Here is a 21,996-nt window from a genome sequence, read left to right as displayed (position 1 = left end):
ATTTTTGTTGCATCACGTCATACCCAGTCACGGCGCTCCCCGTGTTGTCATCAGTGACCGTGGACGGCAGTTCACCACCGACGTCGTTTAAGAACTTTTACGGCTTTGTGGTTCTGCATATCGTCATTCCACTCCTTACCACCCGCAGACCAGTGGCCTCACGAAGCGGACGAATCGAACCCTTACCAACATGTTATCAATGTATGTCGCTGCGGACCACAAGAATTGGGACGCCGTCTTACCTTTTGTAATGTACGCGTACAATAGTGCCAAGCACGAAGTTACTGGATATGCGTCGTTCTTTTTGCTGTACGCATGCGCTCCCCAGAGCTTTCTGGACACTATTCTACCTTTATCGTGCCAAGAAAATTCTTCCACCACCCAAACTCTTTGTCGTGCTGAGGAAGCACGTTGACTGGCACATCTTAAGACATTGTCCTCATAAGGCAACAGCAAGATTCGCTATGATGTGTGGCATATCCCCATCGGCTTTACTCCCGGTGATTATGTTTGGTTGTGGACACACTTAAAGAAGGGAATTGCGCTAAAAAACGACACGGATGAGTACGAACATAGACGGGTGCAAACTCGCGACTGATTTTATTCAGAAAAAACACAAATATATATACCTAGATCCTTATTGCCTAATCATTGCCTAAGCGCACATGCCAAGAACGTTTTCTCTTTCTTATACAAATTGATACTAGAATCGCTTACGCAATCATCACCTGACTTATCAATGTAAAAAGCTTCTGCGAGTTCACGTGCTACCTGGTTACGACTGCGCCTTAAGATTTTGGTTCTAGCCAGCAAAGGCTGGCATGCTTTATCAGGCATAGCCAAAGGGCATGCGCCGCAATGTAAGGGCAAATTTGACCATTTTTCGTTAACCATAGAAAGCTTATGTTCCCTTAGTCGTTCATTTATACAACGGCCCGTCTGGCCAATGTAAACTTTTCCACATGTCAGGGGAATTTCATACACAACCCCGACCGAACACCTGACAAACTGGGTGGCGTGACGTTTCGTGCAGTCTCGCATGCATTCCTCGCCGGAGACAATCCGGGGGCACAAAGAGGCCAACTTGCGCGGCGCAGAAAATACCACCAGCACACCGTAGCGATTGGCTACATTCTTTAGGTTGTGGGACACCCTATGAATATAGGGGAGAACCGCCGGTCTGGTCTTCGGTTGACCGCCACCATCTTGAGGTGTTCTAGGTTTCAAGCTTTGCAGAAGCTTCTCTGCCACTGCAGCCACGACTGAAATGGGAAAACCAGCCTTTTGTAACCTGCCAATCTGATTGTTGAGGCTGTCCTTTACCAGGTGAACACATGATTTCTGCAGGGCTTCCTTCAGGCAGAGCGTAACAATGGCGCGTTTTACCGTCTTAGAATGAGCGGACTTGAAAGGCAACAGGTCTTTCCGGGCTCGTGGTGAGTACATCCAACATGTGTGATCTGGTGTTAAAGTGATGTTAATATCTAAAAACTGCAATCTATCTTGTTCAGGTAATTCGTGGGTGAAGGTTAGACCCCTCCTGTGTCGTTTAAAAACAGATAAGGTCTCTTGCGCGGTAACCGTGTGCGTCAAACCGGGTTGCTTCTTAAAAATCACCAAATAATCGTCCCCGTATCTAAAAACTCTCAGAACCATCTTGTCGTCCAAATAATACACCAGATCACGATCAATGCTGGCCAGGAAAATGTTAGCCAGTACCGGTGCCACACAAGACCCAATGCAAATGCCCTGACGTTGAACATGAAAGTGGTTTTTAAAAGTTACAAAAGTGGACTCAAGATAAAATTCTAGTAGCTTCATGAAATTGTCCACGGTTAGGCCGCTAGTATTCTGAAAATCTACTAAACCATTTTCGTCGATGCAAGACCTAACTGCACAAAATAGGTCATCATGCGGTATAGAAAAGAACAGGTTTTCTGTGTCAAAAGAGACAGCGTAACCTAAAGATGAGGAACCCTGTAGGAAAGAGACCACATCACCTGAATTCTTCACAACAAAAGGGTCTTGTATAACTAAATTCCTTAAACACTTTTGGAGAAAGGAGCTAATCTCTCGTTGTCACATATCCTTTTCACTCACAATACACCGGAACGGCTTGTCATCTTTGTGCGTCTTCACGGTAAAAAACAGTTCTAGGCTATTGCGCTTACAGTTGTTAACAGCTCTTGAAAGTCTATCTAAAGCCAAGTCCTTGCACAGTTCTATGGCTTGAGCCTTTACCTTGGAAGTCTTCACGTTTTTGGTGACAAAGTTCCTTCCGACGGCCTCAACGGCTTTGTCGTGAAACATCCCCTTTGGTAGCACGGCAAATCCTCCCTCCTTGTCCGCCTGTAGAAGCATCAGCTGATGTTCTTTGAAGAAAGAGACGACTTCTTCGGCGTCCCTTTTCACAGTTGACTGTCTTAGGCACGCAGACACTTGAGGCTTGGTGGCCGTACGCAGCAGGCACTCGACCCCATCAAGAAGACTCCTTTCACGGTCCTCTTCACCAGTTTTGCGTGCCACTTGTCGATTCAACGACAGCAACTCGTGCGCTGGCACATTAGGCTCCATGCTGAACTTAGGTCCTTTCTTTAGCACATCGGCTATCTTGGGTGGTAGTACCGTGTCGGCCAGCAGAGAAACCTGTTCGCAAAAAGGGATTGTACCGCAAGTTTCTCGCCACTTACACTGGACCATTCTTTATACTTGGCCGCTTGAGTGATGTGAACTATGTCATCGCTAAAGTGACAGCAAGTAATCGGCATTCACGTGCGACACAAGTTGTTCACATGGCCAGACTCAAACAGTACCATCACAGGTCCCTTTAACTCGCTCAGCGAGTTTCCTCTGCCCCCGGGGAAAATGTCGCAGCACTGTGCGACTGAGGCAGAGAAAGAAGAAGTAGAGTGTGCGCTCGTGATCTCGGGGTACTCTGCACCGGCTGGGCCTGGCCTGTAGCTTCCTCTCAGAACTCATTTCACGTTGTAAATAAACATCATTCATAACATTATTATATCCCAGTGCGGAAAATTCACTGGGTCAAAACAAAGGTGGCACTAGTTTGACGCTAAATACCAGTAGGTGCTGTTCATTATACTTAATTTTTGCACCTGTTTAAGGGCTAACAAGTGCATTTCTCATTCTTAAGTGCAACTAGGGTAGTGGAGAAGCTGTGTTTCTTATTATTACTGATTTGAGTGTTAAATGCAAAGGTACTAGCGAAAATGTAGCGGCAGCGTCATCGGTGCTACCGCTGGTTGAGTGGGCACGAGTGGGCACGAGACGCGGCACCAGATTTGGGCCTTACGGTGGTTTTTTTTCTGGCAGCTGTCATCATGTGCTCCCCATTATATCGCAGACAGACTGTCCTGGCTATGACCCTGTGGTGATTGCTCATCTCTGTATGCCGCAAGAGTTTGGCTCTCAACATGCTGCCTCACATGAAAGGTGAGCTTTTTGCACACTCCATCTTTATTGCTGCTCGTGCGATTGTAGGGACCTGCAGATGCTTAGACAATATATTGCAGAGCAGATGTACAAGATGAGTACAATCTGTGTTGGCTCTATGCTTTGTCATTCCCATGAGGATGGCAAAGATAACAAAACAAACATCTTGCCTTGGAACATCTTGCCACAAACAAGTGCCTTGGAATGCAAACTTGTTCTTCTTGCATAATTAATTATACATTAATTAAGTTCTGGTGTTTTACATGCCAAAACCAAGATATGATTATGAGGCACGCCGTAGTTGGGGAGCCTGGATTAATTTAGACCCCTGGGGTTCTTCATTGTGTACCCAATGCATGGTATGGGGCCTTTCCTACACTTGGCCCCCGTTGAAATGCAGCCGCTGCAGCCGGGCAATGCTACGCCAAAGCCACTGCGCCACCACCCTTGTGTGAGCGCAGGTTGAGGCATTTTTTTGTGCACTGTGGGAGAGCGCTAACCTACCCACCCATTGAGTTTTTATTAGTGCTGCAGTTGTATTTCCCCTTTCCAAGGTTTAGTCTCGATAACCATGATGATTTGTCACGTTCGCCACATCCTGGTTGCGGACGCTGATGAGGGGGGGGAATGTGCCACACTGTGAGCACGATAACCTTAGTTAGTTAACAATAATCTGGCGCTATGGTGTTTCTCATTGCGCATAAATTGCTTTAAAAAGCTGAACAACACAATTTAATTTTACAGCGACGAATCACTGCCCTACTGTTTTCACGTCCACCAAGGTTCACTGGTGTCGGTCGCCAAATTGCCAAGGTGCTATGCGAGAAGTTTATAAAAATTAAAAGCAATAGTTCCACACATTAGGATTCCAACTCCGTACTTGCAGATTGCCAGTCAAATTTCACATTGCAGCCACATTACTGATGCTACAGCAAAGTGGAGCACTGGGCCTTGCAGCGTATCCATAAACTAGCACTGCGGTGGAAGAAGTTAAATGGTGCCACCATAGATTGGACTACAATTGAATTCATTACGTTCTCTTGAGCTTGTGCACACCTGAGAACTCAAACTGCTACTGCACAAATCAGAGCAAAGCTTACTGCACGCAATATTATGCTACCTCTTGCATCACTGCTTCTCATTATGGGTGAAGCAGCACGCTTTTAAAATTCTAAAACAAGCTCCTTGCATTGCTTTTACGGGATGCATGACAGGAACCAATAAGACATTTCATCTCAGGGAGCACTTTTTTACTTAAAAAGTGCTTCACTCTTGCCTAACAATTTCTTTGGCAAAAGAGGGCTTTGAATGTGTCCATAACTGAGCAGTCCAGAAGAATGAAGGCAACTATGAGTAAAAGAGCTAGTTATCTCAACAGCACGCTAAGCTTAGTGGCAAGGGAAAAAAAGAAAGAAATTTTCATCCACCCAACAATAGCACGAAGCTGCAAAGGAAACTAGCGCAGGTTGCTCAGAAAGAAAGCTTTGCAATGGAAGAATTCATCCTGGTCTGGGGATCAAACCAAGGGTCTTTTCAGAATGATCACTTTACCATCTGAGCTCACCACGATGCTAGCAGGTTGCAAGGCAAGGTGAAATAAATGGATAGCTCAAAGCACAGGTACACTCAATACAGTAAATTGATTTTGTAGAAATTTGCAGGGTGGAGGAAGTTTGTTGAAAGGGAAATGACAAAGGGAAACCTTTTTGTCACTTGTGTAACTGGTTGCAACAGCACAATGACGTCTTGAAAGGTTTGACCTGCGTTTGTTACCTGCTCAATTTAAACCATGTGGTGGCTGCAAGTTTTTGTTTGAGTGCTCAAGTGTGGCAAGGAGTCATAGGGTACATAGATCATGACAGCATTTCATATAAAAAAAAAGAAAGCTTTCATATGTGCGCACTGAATCTCTTTTTGGAGTGTCAGATGCTTATAAGCAGCTTGGTGTGATTGTACAGGTGTGCAGGGGCCTTTTTTAGAGCACAGCTCCTAGGTTCCCATTCCTGTGGTGAGCATCGGTGCCGGTGTCCTCAGTGTAACCGAGTGAATGAGCACAGCGAAGGATGAAAAGGCAAATGCGGAGCGCAGTGGGGAATGAAAGGTGCTGATAGCAAAGAGAGCATGAGGAGGAAGGCGAAGGAGGAAAGTGCAGTGGGTCCATGAGACAGAAAGTGGAGGAACAGGGTAAGGTGAAAGTGTGAGGAGCAAAGCGTAGTGCTCCGGAAGACGGGCTGTGCAGTGACGATGGCTACGAGATGGTGCCAGAGTGGCGCAGGTCATCTGTTCACCGATGATGCCACCGATACCATATATGGAAACAAAGCGCTGCTTGAGCGGTGGTCGTTCTGCGGCGAATGCCACGAATTGTGCCCACACGTCACCCAATTGCCGCCTCTTGCGATCTCCAGATTAGCGAGGCACTCGCACCCCACTTCGCTCCGTTTGCAACATGCCGCACAAGACAGATTGTCCGCGTCAGGCAATATATCGTGAAATGAAAACACGTATAGAGCTGCGCTCAAATTTCGCATTATGGAGTATTGTAATGACCGTCGAAATTTTTTGTATATTTGTCCTTCCACCATCCACTTTCCTGGTAATAACATTCTAGTGCTGAAAGAAATTGAGGGGAGGGTAGAAATTGGTCCGTGTTGGTACGACATGGACAAAAACATGGACAGACATACAGCTATGTGTTGTACCCTTCATCTCTCCCTGTTTTTTGCACTTCATTCGCAGTATGCGGGAACCAATAATTTGCCTTTGCATGGCGACAAATAGCGTAAAAGAATGTTGTGTCTTCTTTTTTAGGACCAGGACAGAATGTTGAGACCCAGTGCCAACGACCAACGCTGCACACGAGTTGGAATGTGGTGAACAGAGCCGTGTGTCATAGGCAATGAATGCGATGAGGCAATGGACCATTTCACTTGTAAACTGCTGTTACAGTCCTTGATTTCACATAGATCGGACAAAGGGTGGTGCATGGTGGCCCCCCCCCCCCCAATGAAACATGTTTTAACAAAAAGTTTGGATAACTCCATGGGAGGCCTCCGAAATCTCAAGTGTATGCCAAAAGCAGCATAACCTCGACTTCGTTCCTTTGAAATATATGGGAAACACCACGACCTTTGTGATGTGCTGCTATACCTTCACTGTGAATTCTTTTATCAGGGAGCTGAAGGTACCTGAGCTTGATGTCCGAAAACAAGCTAATTCATGCTACCATCCTTCAGAAGCTACTTCTAATTGTGCTAATGACAGTAATGAAAGCACCATGAGTATTTAGGGGTGCTATGTGTGCCAAGTTTTGGCCCGCTAACTCTTCCTGGTTGTCTTGTAGGGGTCATTTACACGGTGTCATTATGTCAGCACTGTGCTGTGCAGTTCTTTTCGTCTTTTTTTAATTACTAGTGGCTTCTAGATATTATATTGACATGTGTACTTGTTTTTCTTTATCGGGTGACCACGTTTCACCGCCTAACAAATCTTATTGCACAGTGCAGGATGCACCTGCATGTATCAGAAGTTTCTCGAAAATTATCGATGGTTCTATCCACTCTCCGTTGTCACTGAACCTTGTGTAATCTGATTTCATGTACGTGCGACGCGAATGGTGTTGAACTTTTTGGAAGACACGTGGGCACCAGCAATTACTCAGGAACCTTAAATGACTGATGTATCAAAGTCAACATTCTTAACCCGCTGATCAAATTTTTGCTGATCACCGACTGTGTTCGCTGCTGTCGTTGTGCTTTGAGCGTAGCCTATTTTTGAGGGCACAGGTTCACCCAATAAATCACTACTTTCACCATTCACAGTTTTGCTGCTTTCTTCGCTGTCACTACCATATGACAATATAAAGCGCATTTATGATGTCCACCAGTACTAACAAAAAGGCTTTTCTCCTACTCCTCCAGTTCTTGCTCTTTTCTCATACAAAGCTTTCAAAGCATTTAATATTGAGGCTCTCAACTCCGAGTGTGGTACGTAGGTTGGACCGGATACCATGGCATGAAAACTTATAAGCTGACAGAATAAGAGCTATTGTATAGCTGAGCTGTGTATAGAGCTGTGTATAGGTGAATAAGAGCTGTGGGAATAAGAGGTGAATAAGAGCTGTGTATAGGTGAATTCGAAATGTTAGGCATAATGGTAAAAGACAGAAAGACTGTGTGTTAGAGAGCAAACAGAGGTATCCCATAGTTGACATTAAGAGAGAGTAATGGAGCTGGGCATGCCAGGTAATGCATTGGACAGATGGTCTATTGGGGTCACAGAACGTGTGCCAAGGGAAGGGAAGTGCAGTCGAAAATGGTAGAGCACTAGGGGATGTGATGAAATTAGCAAATTTTCAGGCATAAAATTTGGTTAGCTATCGCCAGGGTTTGTACACCTCCTTGAATTCCTTAAAAACTGGGTTGAGGGCCAACCTTTAAACATTTGACAAAACAAACTCCACATTGGGGTTATGACATAGACTGTAGCTTTCCATCAAGAAACGATCCTAGATATTTTCTTTTCACCGTTGCTGAGCAATGCAATGTGGTGTGTCTACGTCTAGCAACGAACAGGCTTGTTGAAACTGCTATTGCCATCGTGGAGCTACATGAAGCCAGATGAAGCAACCAAGCCGTACCATAATTTTTGTTGTTTCGCTAGTTCATTCTCATCGCAGCCATCATGATTTCATTTCCGAGCCCTCAGCTCTGTAAATACCTGATGGAAAACAACTATCAGCCATTTGGCTTTAAAGGGACCCTGAAACTATTTTGACGATTTTCTACAAACGTACTGAGTCGTTAGAGTAGGTCCGTCTGATCATTAATTGACACATCTAAGTGCTCTGCATAAAGCGTGTAATTTATTATAAGGTTTTAAAAATGCACATCGCTGCCGATCGCAGCACACTGCTCGGCGGAATTTTAAGCCGCCCCTACCCATATGACGGAAATCGCCCATATGACGTCAGGGGGGCGAGCTATCCGATTGGCTGACCAGGGCGTGTGATCGATAATTTTTCCAACTTTATGGTAAACAAATCATGTTTGTAATAGTTGAAATGTTAGTTAATTTGTTTTTATAAAAAGAAAGTAACATAAAGAGAATGCACAAGAAAAATTTTTCAGTACACTTAAGCACTTCCGGCACACAGCAAGTGTTGTCTGCTTGTGTTACAACGTGCTCCGTCTTTGACGAAAGCTCCGCCGTCAGTGTCGGTCTGTCTTTTCGCAAGTGCTATGATTCGACTTCATTGCGTTGTGGACTGCAAACGTAGCGACTGGCAATATGTCAAGCTGCGACATCGCGTCCCTCTGCAAGCCAGTAGATGAGTGAACTGGCTGCAGCGCATCGGACTGCCGCTATCCGATCTGCGCCAGGATTTGTGCGATTCCGGCCGTCACTTTACACCGGAAGATTACTAACGCAATAGCGTTTCGCGAATCCGGTATTAGGGTAAACGCTAGTGCAAGGGAACATGGCTTGGCGATGTCCCCTTGCGTGGCGTTTCAGGAGATGAACAGAAGCGAAAATGTGAATGGTCTGCACGGTGCAGCCACCTGGTCGCATATCACAACCACACACAGTAGCAGTAACAAAATGTATTCTTCTTTGCTTCTGGTGTAAATTTTTCGCAGGAGTGTAATCATTAACACATTGTTTTTGTAAATGTTTAAAATGCTTTACAGTTGGTTAGAGCAATATTAGCTTGTTCTTTGGCTGGTTAAGCTCTGCACCAACGGGTGGCTGGACCGTGGAGACCAATCAGGCAGCTCACGTACATCTACGCTGAAGTTCCTTCATCAGCTTAAGTTTATGCCTTTACCGTTCCGTCGAAACGTTCTGCTAGTGTGTTATTAGCGCGATACCAGACACATTCGGCGCTACGACGAAATGCTGGCAACGCACACTGCTTCGATAGCTCTCGCTTGGGGTTGACGGCCAAGCCGCTAGTAGAGACGTTTCACGTGGGCGGGGGTGGCTCCAAAACAACCGGAAGTGGACGATGTGACGTCGCATCGTGACGCAGAGCCAGTGAAGGCGGAGCTTAGCCCCGACTGCTCGGCAAACGATTCGAGGAGGAAAAGCATGGCTAGGGAGGAAGGTAACTTGTAATCGCTTGTAGCTCCATTAATACGTAACGCTTCACTTAAATTGTGCGAATGTTCTACTTAAGCTGTACCCTACGCGTCTACAAAATTTTAACACAGTTTGTATTTTTAGCGGAAGTCGGACATTACTACCATCATGCCAGAAGATGATCAACGTCATTACAATGAAAAAGTAAATTTTGAAAAGTCCCCTAAAGAGCTTGAGGCATGTGTCCAGGTCCAACAGCAGCTCAGCTGTGAGAAATTGCAACTTGAAGAAGGTTTTACAATCTTTCAGTGTATGTGTGCACAAATAAGGTTGGTTTCCCCCTCCTTGAATTTAGCCCTTTAGCATCCTTGAAATCCTTGAATTGTCCTTGAATTTTCAGTCGAATGTTCTGTACAAACCCTGGCTGGTACAAGGCGAGAGCATTTGGAGATTGTTGGGAAAGGCCTTTGTCCTGCAGTGAACATTAAAAAGAAACTGCTAATGATGATGATTAGTGAATTCAGGATGGGTCCGGCTTGTGAGCCTTCTTCTGATTTCCAGCAGAGTTGTTCTGCAAGTATGGCATCAGACTTATTGTACCACGTTGGTCACTGACACATGATGAGCCTGCTGCTGCATTTAGGCCAAAGCAGCATAAGACAACCAGGCTGTAAATGCACAGGAGCAAGTGCCCATTGCTGTTTTGGTTTGTTGCATAGCTTGCTTTGTAGGTATTCACAATAAGACTTGACATAGGTGGGCTGTGTCTTTTCTGATGCAGGTGCCTGTTCTTCTTTACACTAGTCCGGGAGAATGGTGAGAAGACCTTTTTCCACTGCTTGCAGACACACAAGGTGAGATAGGGCTGGATTAAATATCTCGGGGCTTACATTTAGTGATTACTCTACTTTATCTTCATATTTTCTGCTGTTTGGACAGCTTTGTTTTATTGCAATAGCAATAATTGCAATAGCATTGAGGAACTAAGAGAAAGGAACTGTGCCACCGCTTCTTTCGAGGAGCTTGAGCTCAAAAAACAAAGTGTTGGCTGATACCGAGATGCACATGTCCCTCATCCAAACAAAATAAACTCTTTAAAGCAGTGAAACGCAACACTGAGGCATATGTGCATGGGCTGAGAGTATCGTGCACAGCAAGCTCCCGCCCTATGTCGTGTTCAGGCGCGAGACAGTGCCCAAAAATGTCATCATGGAGATTTCATGGGAAAGGCCGGACGAACGAGGATATTGTGCTCGATTGGGTAAAGTCCGTATGGTGTAGGCAGCTCGGTGCACTGTTGTCGAAAGGCTGGACGCCTTTCTTTGCCATTTGGCTGATTCATTGAAGAAGCTGTTGTGTGATTATGTAGCACCCCAGCCTAGAAGCCTGGCAAAGCTTGCAGCAGTTGCGCTAATGCCCTGTCACAGCTGGCATTTCCCTGCAGTAACTTGCATCAGTTGGAAGCCAGAAGAGGGGAGGAGGGGGGGCCTGTATTTAGACTCCTGCCTATGAATGCGAAATGATCCTATTGGGTCCGAGCTCTACCACCGGAAAAGCTGGCACGGCCGTTGGTGTGATGTGGTATGAGAGATCATGTGGGCACAGCGGCTGCGTCGACTCCTTCGGAAGTGCCGAAGCGCGCTAAAAACGAAAGTTTAAATTCCCACCTGCGCTGAGGTTGTGATGAAATAGGGAGATTTTCTTGCCTTGGGTGTGTGCTTGACAACACTTGAAAGCATTATAATAGGTATTGGCTGCCTTTTGAGGGCGTCTAACCTGCTAGGCCACTGCTCGGTGCCGCAGTGCCGTACGTACACAACGAAGTTTGGTGTCATCCTTCACGCATGCTCGCAGGACAAGAAGCTGCGCGAACCTTGGATCGCGAAACTTAGAACCGGCAAGCAGCCATTGGCTACTACTTATGTGTGTAGCAAGCACTTCTGCGAGGAAGATTTCTGATACAGCATTGGGGTTGCGATCTTCAATGAGTGGCAGAACACGCACACTGAGACACTTGCAGGGAGAGGCCATTGTCCTGCATTGGATATAAAATAGGCTGATGACGATGATGAGATGCTTCCCTGCGCGCACTGCCCAGCTAATGTCATGAAGCATTGGTCTATGAGCTTGTTGATGCTAGATAATGGCAAGTTCACTAGAATGGAAAGGGAATGATAAATATCACATTAAATATGGCATATGCTCATGCTTGTGTAGCACCAAACAACAAAATGCACATGGATTAAGATAAAGAAGCAGTGGGTAATTGCTCGATGAGAAGATCGATAAACCTACAGTGTGACACAACTTGACAAATTATTGTATTGAAACGTCCAAGAATTTAGAAAAAAAACATTGAATAATCGCGACAGGACATCACAAGTCGCCGTTGTAGGCATCGAAATCCATAGTTATAACGAAATTATTTTTGGACAGCTCTGATAGTGGCCACGCAACAATGGTTGCTTGTGTACTGTCACATGCTCATATGCTGCGGCCTAAAGCTCATGGTGCAGTGTGAAAGTGCACTCGCAGCGAAACATTCTGCGCAGACAAGCATGCAGTTGTTTACCGTGAACCCATGCGATCGCTGCATTGAGGCTTCATTTTGTTGGGCTCCATTTGGTTATACAGACAGCCCACTATAAGAACATATTTCACATAGTTCTCTCTCTGCGATTGCTGACCTTTCACGCAAGAAGTTGGTTCAGGTGACTCCATCGCGGCGACCGTGTGCAGTGAATGTTCACTGTGCATATTTGGTAAAAAGGTAGTGTCCATAAACCATTCTGTGCTTTCTGTTTGTCCAAGATTATTATTTTGACAGTAAAAAACTTTCTTTGTTTCGAGATTACTTACAGAGATGTCCAGGAGGGCTCCCACGCGTCACGTAGAGATTTTTTGTAAAGGAATGCGCCAAGTGTCGTCACTCCTCAGCACGGCAGGCAGCTTCAGAGATGGGCATATATTCGGATGGGTCAGGTCTGTACGCAAGCTCTAGCGCAAGCTCTTGGGCCAGTTCAGGGTGTCTACCAACCGGGAAAACCGGGAATTCTCAGGGATTTTAGTAGTCTGGAAAAACTCAGGGATAACTCAGGGAATTCGTGCTTCTATCAGGGAAAATTAGCTGTAATTTTATCGAAAGGGAACGAAAGTCGCGGTAATGCTGGCTCGAGCAACAGGGAGGAATCGTAACTAATGGTCTTTGACGTCACGTCGGCTGGAGGAGTTGCGAAAGTACAGTCGACTGACTTTCCGGACGCCAGATAATTTGGACGGCTTCGCGGCACAACCACATACCCCATAGGGTCAATGTTTAAGAACGTCTAAAATTTCGGTCACAAGAACGCTTCACTGTCCGATTTTCCTGAATTTTTGCCGTGACCTCAGGTCCGAAACGGCATTACTCAAAACCACCACCGCCGTCATTTTGATGACCTCGTCGCCACGTCCAGGCACACTCGCACGCAGATCCGCCTGCAGCCGTAGCCACCACCGCGCCAATGCTAGGCCTAGCTGCTTCGAGGTTCGGTGTTAAGCTTCTTGCCGTTCTGTGTCATATTTTTCATTGAAAGAATTCGCCGCTGTCAGCAATGGCATCGATACGGCCTCTGTGGTCATCGCGATTGGCTTCGAAGTTCGGAAAGCATGGCGCGTTGTGTAATGTCGCTTCCTGAAAGCCAGCTTCGCCTCATTGTAGTAATGTTACGCTGTGAAGCATAACAAGTGTGGGAAGTGGTAGCTGTCACGGGATACAGTATCTATTCCTTAATTATACAAGCGTGCACCCGCCATCTCCTGTCACAGTAAAGTACCGATATGCCTAATAAGTGTACTGGCCAACTTTCAGAGCTTTTTCGGACGTGGCTGTGGCGATTTGAACCATTAAGGGCTGTAAAAGACAGGCATTCATTTTTTCAGACGTTTTCGCGGTTCCTAGGGAGTCCGAAAAATCGGACGCTGACTGTACTATTAAATTGTTCAGGACGATGCTTCAAATAGTCCGTATGGCGAACGCGCTGCCGAAGGAGAACAAGAAGACAAGGACCTACGCATTCAGAAATGAACAGGAAAGGAAGCATGCGACCACTTTTTTGAAGGAGCTTTTTTGAAGGGCAGTTAAATGGTTTCACATATGCCTGTATGGAAAACATTTTAGGGTGCAGACAGATCACCAACCCCTTGAGTTCTGAAATAAAGCAAAGTTAACTAATTCCAGAGTAGTGAGATGGAGCCTTGCGCTTCAAGAATATAGCTTCCATGTATAATACATCAAGGGAAGAGAAAATGTTGGAGCAGATTTTATGAGTAGAACTTCATAGTACATGGCGTGACAAGTGTTATAACAGTTTACTCTAGAAGTGTTGTGGTTTAGGAGTATTGGACAATGACTTTTTTGTGTGAAATAGTGAACTCGATGATGTGTACAGTGCAGTGAATAAGTGAAGTAAAGTGATGTGTGGGGAAGGTACCGAGTGGTGCAAATGGCAAAAATGGTGGGAGGCATCAAGAGTTAATGTTAGACCGACATATGAAGACAATGGAAACATCCGATACAATGAAAAAGAAGCCGTATTTCATATGGAAAAACTCTTGAAGGTGGGCATAATATGTCATGAGCCAATAAAGGAAGAAAGAAGAAGAAAAAGCAGAAGAAGAAAACAAGAAGTCACAAGGAGTCGATGGCAGAAATAAAGAAAAAGAGATAGAAAATAAGAGAATACGAATAAAAAGAATACGCTATGAAAGCAGAAGAAGTGCAAAAGTGCATGCTCAGCTACGTGGCCAATGGGAGAAGGGACACGTAGTTGAAGAGAGCGGCCCAGCAACGCTCTGGGACAAAGGCGGGTAGAATGTGTAGGTAGCATGTCTGGTTCTATTGACCACTTGCCTTCAACCAAGAAGATCACGTTCTTGTGATGCCTGCGGAAAAAAGGACGTTCCACGTCCGCCGCCAAGCTCTGTGAGTAGTGATGCTGGCTAACACTCCCAGGGTTCTGCTAGGAAACATAAATACCCAAGAAACTGGATAGGGAAATGGTGCCGTGGTAGCTCAATTGGCAAAGCATCGCGCGAGAAATGCGAAGCTTGTGGGATCATTCCTCACCTGTGGCAACTTGTTTTTTCATCCACTTTCATTTTCATTAACTTATCGTTTCTTTATTTCATTCATTAAGCACAAGTAATTTCCCCTATGTTGTCCTTGGTGTCAGTGTTTGTTGGCTTCTGATGATATCCCAGGACCTTTGTAGTTTCTAGTGCTGGCTCTCCAACGTGGTTGATCCCCTTCACCTGAACGTGAGAGTCGAAAACCAATCTCTTCCTAGGAGGTTGCCCCCGGTGCCCTTCATAACAAACGACGGCAGCAGATAGTCCCTTGATCTCAACCTCACACGAACTTGTGTGGAGCCCGGGATGTATAATCCTTTACCTGACCATGTGCAAAAATCAAGTGGCTGGCATGAAAGCTACGGAATGTTTTTCTTCCGCATTCTGTAGTCCTTGTCCTTGCTTATCAAGGAGCATGCCGTACCTGTGTCCACCTCAAACTGGACTGGCTTTCCCTCCACTCTCAAATCCACAAGGAACTTGGGGCAGTGTGTACGTACACTGTGTGCAGTACTTACAGGTGGTGGGTTGACACTGTGTGCCCGTAGCTGCTTGTTGTCGGAGTGTGGTTTCATGTTTTTCTTTTTCTTTGAGAGGCAGGCACGCTCGACGTGACCCTCCTTGGAGCAGAAACGGCACTCGGCTGTCTTAAATTTTCATGTTTCAGGGTCGTGCAAGCCGTCGCATTGACAGAAATGTCATGCTTACGTATGCTTACCTCCTGGCTTGATTTGCGACATCTTGTTAATTTCCCCTGAGTTTTCCACACCCTTGATTCCTCGCTGATGCCTTGATAACCTTTCCACTGACAGGGCTAAGTCCAGGCTTTTTCTGCTAACAGTCTCTGCGGAAGATGTTCGTCCCAGATGCCACGGACGAACCTTTCCTGGAGCATGATATCTTGGGGCGGCATAGTTGGGTTCGCCGCTGAAGCGGTCGTTTGGGTGTCAGGTGACGTCGTAAATATTGTAGCCGAAGGCAGCGCTCCGAAGTTTCAGTCGACTGTCAAGGTTCTGAGGGCCACAGCGTAGCTGCTGATCGACTAGTCTGGCTGTTGGTCATGTCTTTGAAACACATACTGGCTGTGAAGCTCGGATGTCCTGGTGTTGAAGTGCGGCCTGAGAAGCGCATTGAAGTTGACTTCTCCCGGGATCTTCGGTGCTATCAGCGCGCACACAGTGTTCGAAAGTGTCGGCTCCACAAAGCGTGAGGAGAAGTGCCCGCTTCGTCGCTCGCCACGACGTAAAAGTCGAGGTGCTGGATCCACGATTCCCATGATTTGCTCATGAAAGGCTCAAAAGTGCCGTGCATTTTTCCTGTAGCCATGGCCTTAACTTCAAAAACTTATCCACTTCGCAACTCCTGCCTCGTCGCCAGTGTTATGTATGGGGTCTGGTCCCATCCGTGAAAGAAGTGCGCATCGGTTGGTGGCAGAAAACTGACTAAATTTATTTTCTACGAAAGACACAGGCGAGAGCTGCATGTGTTCGAGGGGGCAAACTCTCAGTTCCTGTCTGGTAATTGAGATGCTGAGGACGACGGAGGATTCTCAGAACTCGACTCGGGATGGGGTCACTTCCCATTTCTTCCGTGCTGGTGCTTCATCCAACCGAGGAGCGGTGGTGTGTCGCTTGTCCACGACACAAGCTTTCGCTAGCACAGCTACAAAAAGCACGCCATTGTGCCGTACACAATCAAGCACAATGACGTATGTTGCGCAACATTATGCGGTAGCAATAAACAAAAAATAAATAAAAGCGTCACAGGTAAGACGACTGCACAGTGTTCCAAAGGTGGGTCACCACGTCAACGCCACACACGCAGCGCAGAATGTGACAGTGCAAGATTCGCATTTTCACCATGACGCATAAGCTTGAACCTACATCGACAAAAATATGCCAGTGTCGTCTGCTGTTGGCGATAGTTGCCAACTTCGAACAGTGTTGCTCAGCGCACTACCGAATGTTTTCCAGCTTTCAACAGACGTCGCAAGCCCAAACCAAAGTGAGGATGCCGGCGCATGCGAACCGCTCGAGCTAACAGAGAGCAAATGTAATAACAAAATCCTGGCACGGCGTGCAAATTTTGCTGGTCGCCAGCAAATGAGGCTGCCAGCTCGCTGATGCATATTGCCAGTTGCTGATTGCCTATTTGGACAGCCAGAGGGCACATGCAAAGTACACCGCACCATGCGGTTTCAGCGTAAATGCAATTTTGTGATCGATCGCGACGACCACCCGCTTTTCACGAACTGCCTGGGTGCAGCGATGGGCGGCTCGAGCGTAAATTACGCTAATTTAAAGAAAGAAACTGGGGTATTAACCGGGGTAGTTGGAGAAGTATGGGAGAGGCCTTTGCCCTGCAGTGGGCATAACCAGGCTGATGATGATGATGAAAAAAAGAAAATGAAAAGAAATGAGAACTTTCAGCACTCACCGGGAATTCACTAGTAGCATGTTCAAGGCATTACACCAAACTCACGATCTCGGCTGCCTGTCTCACACATCGGAGAAGTTTTTTCTAACGAGATGAAACTGATACTGAATCGCTGCCCAAGACTGAGGCGCCAAATGAGAGAAGGATGCCTAGGCAGAGGCAGAGTTCAAAGGGCGAATTCTCAGACTGGGGAGACGGGCCGCTACAATGGTGCTGAGCCACGCGTAAGAAAGGCTTCCTTGGAAGGCGGCCTTTCTCCATGGTTGGAAAGCGTCTATACGTCGCCTCCTTCAAGCTACAGCGCATGCGACTGCAATCGGTTAGACATTGTTTGTACAGTTCGCGCTGGGAATCTATTGAAGTACCTATTACTGCTGCACTTGCAATATTTGTAATTTAGCAGATGCGAATGCGCGCTTGTGATCTTCTTGAGCCTTTTTACGTCCACAAGCATAGGGATCGGCCATGCTACTGTGATGTCCGCATAGCGCCCGTTTTGACATGTTGAAATGATATGACGGCAAGTGGAGTCTATCCACACCCGCGAAGTGCAAAGAGCCGAGTAGACGACGTGAGAGCTGCACCAATGGAGAACCGTGCTGGAGTCACGTGGCGGGCACGGCCAATCACAGACTCCAGCATGACCTTGAATAAGTTGCTTTTTGTGTGCTTGTTTCTGCATGGAGGAGATAGCTGAAGTTGCAAATTTGAAGACAGAAAAATGTGCTTTCCAACGAGACCAAGATGGCGGCGCTCGGTCGTGCCGTTCCGGAGATATTATGGCTTGAAAAATGCTGTTCTTTCTTGATTTCTGCAAGATTTTTCGCCACCATGGCTGATAAAACTAATTTTTTAGAGCACTTTTATGTGGTGTACAGTGATGATATTTGGGAATCAGATAGAAAAAGAGTTATAGAAACTGAACATGTGATTTTGAAAAAAATCGATTTTTTTGGCTATTTCTCGCAATGCAGAAGCCATGTCCCCCCTAAAACAGTTGAATTGAATATGTTTCCTCTTATGCGTATAATGTAATATCCACGACTGAATGTATGAATTTTATTTTTATGTCTTTATAGTGGAAAGATAGTCACTGCAACAAAAAGCCATAAATATTGCAGCTTGACGAGGCAACAGCTTCATGGTGATAACATGTCATGACACTTTATATGTGGCTGAAGTGTTCTTCACGGCAGAGATATAAAGGGGTAATACATATAAAGGACAACAAAAAGATTGCAGTTTGTCCTGGATACAATGGAGAGAAGAGAGAAAGCTATACTTTACAGAGATGTTTACAGAGGAATAATAGTGGGCAATAATAATTGTATTTAATTCAAGGGCACTAAGGCCCCGTCGAACAAGGCACGAAGTTGGCATGTGCACACATTAGACAAGGTTGGCACATGACATATTAACTTGGCATTTCATCTTCCAGAATTGTAGAAGTTTGAGGCCTGCTAGGTGGGTGCCTGGTTAACTGTTTGAGTGGTTTGAGTGGTGCTTCAGCCATCTGCAATGCATCTGTGGTCACCAATTGCAGGGGATCACAAAAGGAGGAGCCCCTATGGCGTGCCCAGGGACCCCCGTGGTGCTGTGCCTAGCCACCAGAGCATCTGCTCCAGCCTTCTACCACAAGGTAGGGCTTTAAATGGATGTGTTTGAGTGGGGAGAAAAATGGATTTTAGTACAGGTCAATGGGAAAAAATTGCATGTCCTCCATTCCAAGTGTGCTGAAATGCAAGATAGAGCAGTATCTCGAATGTGCGCAGGTTTGGTTAGTGAGGTGTATAATGCTTCTAGCGGTAATACAGGAATCGATAAGAACATATATTTAAAACCACCTCATTATCAGTCTAAAAGACACAACAGTTCCAAGAAAATAAGGGCCTACCAAAGTTGTATTAATGTATTTAAGTTTTCATTCTTTCCGCGAACAATTGCAGAGTGGAATTTGCTCCTGGATGAGATAGCGTCTGCACCTAATTTTTCATCTGCCATAGAGAACTTTACATGAATCTGTTTTAGACAATATTTCCAGTGTGCCGTTTTATGAATTGTGTAACAAATTTTATTATCAGATGTTGTTAGTATTGGATGTGTTGTCTTTCTTTACTAATTACAATGATTGTATTTTTAATACCACAGATGATACGATGCCATTGTTCGCGAAGTTTACCTTTATGTTTGTAATTAACCCCCTATGATAATGCCCAACTCGAGTGCTGTAGGTATTTGTAATAAATAAATAAATAAATAAATAAATAAATAAATAAATAAATAAATAAATAAAATCAGTAGGGCGCTGGGACAAGCATGCAACACAGGTATCTTGAATGGAACCCTGAAGTAGTGGCACATTTTGGTATGATGTGGTATCATGACTCAGAACAAGCATTTAGAAAGGTCAGCTGTTTACCCATAAGATGAATTGCCCTATTTACTCGATTCTAACGCGCCCTCGATTGTAACGTGATACCCGTTTCCCGTGACCAAAAAAATAAAAAGTGTACAATACCATGCACCTCGTGCTTTTATATAGAAATAATACTTTCTCTCATTTGGGAAAAACAGATTTATTCCCGTTACACTAAAGTAAAGTTATGATGAATAAAAACACAAATGTAAGCGGTGTACCTTGCTGCCAATGTTTTCATTGCGCTGGTGTGAGTCGTGTGGGGCAATGGATATCACTCGTCATCGTTATAAAACAACTCCTTATCGCTATCAACAGACCAAAGCATTTCATTCTCGGCGCCATCCAGGGCATTTGAAATCCCGCACTTTTTAAAGACCTTGTTGACCATGGCAGACGGGATTGTGCACCATGCATCTTTCACCCATCCAGCAAAATTCTGCAGCGAGGCACGCTTCATATTTATTTATTTATTTATTTATTTATTGAGTACCGGCATTGCCTTAGGAGGCATTACAGCAAGGGGGTACATACATATCTACATCAATTGACACTCATTTCAACACACAAAGCACGGTAAAACGTTTCATTACATTGTATACAAACAATATTTGATGGGAGAGCATTCCACTCCCTCGTGGTCCTATGAAAAAATTCATAACGCAAGGTGTCACCTTTAAAAGAAAATTCATGGAGTTTCAAGGCATGGTCTCTTCTACGGGAAATGTACGATGGTAATTTAATATATTTCTTCCTGTCAATGCCTATTTTAGAATAGTAAACAATGTGAAAAAATTTGAGTCTGAGGCACTTTCTTCTGTCCTTTAGATCTTGTCAATGAAGTCTATGCTTGCCTTCGGTAATACTGAGGTTTTTGTCGCAATTACCAAGAACGAATCGAACCACCTATTCTGAATTTTTTCAAGTAAATCGACTAACTGACACGTATAAGGATCCCAGCAGATACAAGCGTACTCAAGTACAGAACGCCAATCTTATGGGCGGGTGTGAATTTGTGGCAGCCACTGACGAGCCATTTTGGCTTGTTCAAACAAACATGAGCGGCTGGAGCTGCAATGTCATGCTGCCGGGTATCACGACATGGTCGGTGTTCCATGCAGCCAGCTTGTCCTTGATGCGCTAGTCTAGGTGGCACCTGAACGCTTTGAGCACAAGCATCCCACGCAGACCCAAACTGCCGCCAGGTCTCTTCCTCCGAACGTTATCAACCCACTCAGCGACCAAGTCCGTGGTCATCTGATCTTTTTCATTTGCGCGCACAATCGCACCACTTGGAAACACGATTCCTTTCGGGAGTGTCTTCCTTCTGAAGATAAGATACGAGGGCAGCTTGTGCCCATCCACAGTGCAACAAAGCAATGCGGTGACTAGTTTTTTCGTGGCCCAAAACAAAACGCGCGCTTGCTTCGCCCCTTTTTTTTTAAATGGTTGTGGTGGCAGGCATGTCAAAGTAGAGCGGTATCTGATTGGGATTTCCAATCTGTCCAAAGTGGTAGCCGTTTCTATGGTGCAACTCCAAAACGGACCGCTAAAAACTGCAATTTCTCATTATATTCTTCGGTCAATTTTTGGCATATCCCTGTTCGCCTTCGAAGAGAAAAGCCTTTTCTTTTTATAAAATTTGATAGCCAGCACCTGCTCGCTTTGAAGTCACTCCACATTAGCCCTTTCTGTAGGGCTAACTGGGTTGCCTGTACTTTGAGCAGATCGGTCGTCACAGGCTACTGTGCCACTCGCTGCTCTTGCACGTATTCCGCGAGCAGCTCTTCTATTTCGGCGAAGTGGTCCTGCTTCGGTCCACTGAAACCCTTCCTTGTTGCTTTGCTGGCGAAAACTTTCTCCTTCTGTTTGTGCCGGTCCCGCACGCAAGTTTCGGGAAGTCCGAACGCCGTAATGTGGCCTGATTTCTGTCTGTCACCATGCACATGATAACTTTCCTTTTAAATGCGGCATCATGGTGGGCTCGGCGTGTCTTCGCAGTCGGCGCTTCCAAGCCGATTGAATAAACACAGAAAATGGGGAGACAGGGGGTAGACTAGGTTACACCAGTGCCTGGCGACACATACATAGAGGTATGCACATGAAGGAAGCTACGGCAGCTAGGCTAGGAGGCATACAAGGTGGCCATTTATCAAATGCTGATGGCGATATGGTAACGCGCATTTAGGCTTGTACTCGGTTCTAACTCGCATGCAATTTTTGGACCCGTTTTAGTGGAAAAAAGGTGCGCGTCAGATTCGAGTAAATACAGTGTGTATTTACATTGTGTTAAATTCTCATTCGTGCTCTTGGGACAAAGGAACGACAAAACAGTAGTGCAAACAATCACAAGGGCATTTATTGCACCTTTCATAGATCAATGACTGCTAGCCGAGTTGCTATCCACAAAACATGCCAATGGGCGCGCGACAAACCTAAGAAGTCCGACTCACTGCGACCGAATAATGAGCGAATATGTTCGCCCCATGCTGGATTCCAATGCC

The 21,996-nt window shown here is 45.6% G+C and overlaps 1 protein-coding gene across 11 annotated transcripts in view; it reads left to right on the top strand.

The window, feature by feature from the left end:
* The window catches only part of LOC139057669 (DENN domain-containing protein 2D-like), a 614,144-nt gene that overhangs the window by 207,275 nt on the left and 384,873 nt on the right, over nucleotides 1-21,996 (top strand). For all 11 annotated transcript variants that reach the window (XM_070536315.1, XM_070536318.1, XM_070536317.1 and 8 more), the window contains exons 6-8: nucleotides 3,362-3,450; nucleotides 10,313-10,385; nucleotides 18,620-18,715. In XM_070536315.1, coding sequence (XP_070392416.1) covers nucleotides 3,362-3,450; nucleotides 10,313-10,385; nucleotides 18,620-18,715 — 258 coding nt within the window. The remainder of the gene's footprint in view (nucleotides 1-3,361; nucleotides 3,451-10,312; nucleotides 10,386-18,619; nucleotides 18,716-21,996) is intronic.

This window comes from Dermacentor albipictus, chromosome 3, assembly GCF_038994185.2.
Source record: "Dermacentor albipictus isolate Rhodes 1998 colony chromosome 3, USDA_Dalb.pri_finalv2, whole genome shotgun sequence".
NCBI lineage: Eukaryota > Metazoa > Arthropoda > Arachnida > Ixodida > Ixodidae > Dermacentor > Dermacentor albipictus.
This window is presented reverse-complemented; position numbering and strand designations above follow the sequence as displayed.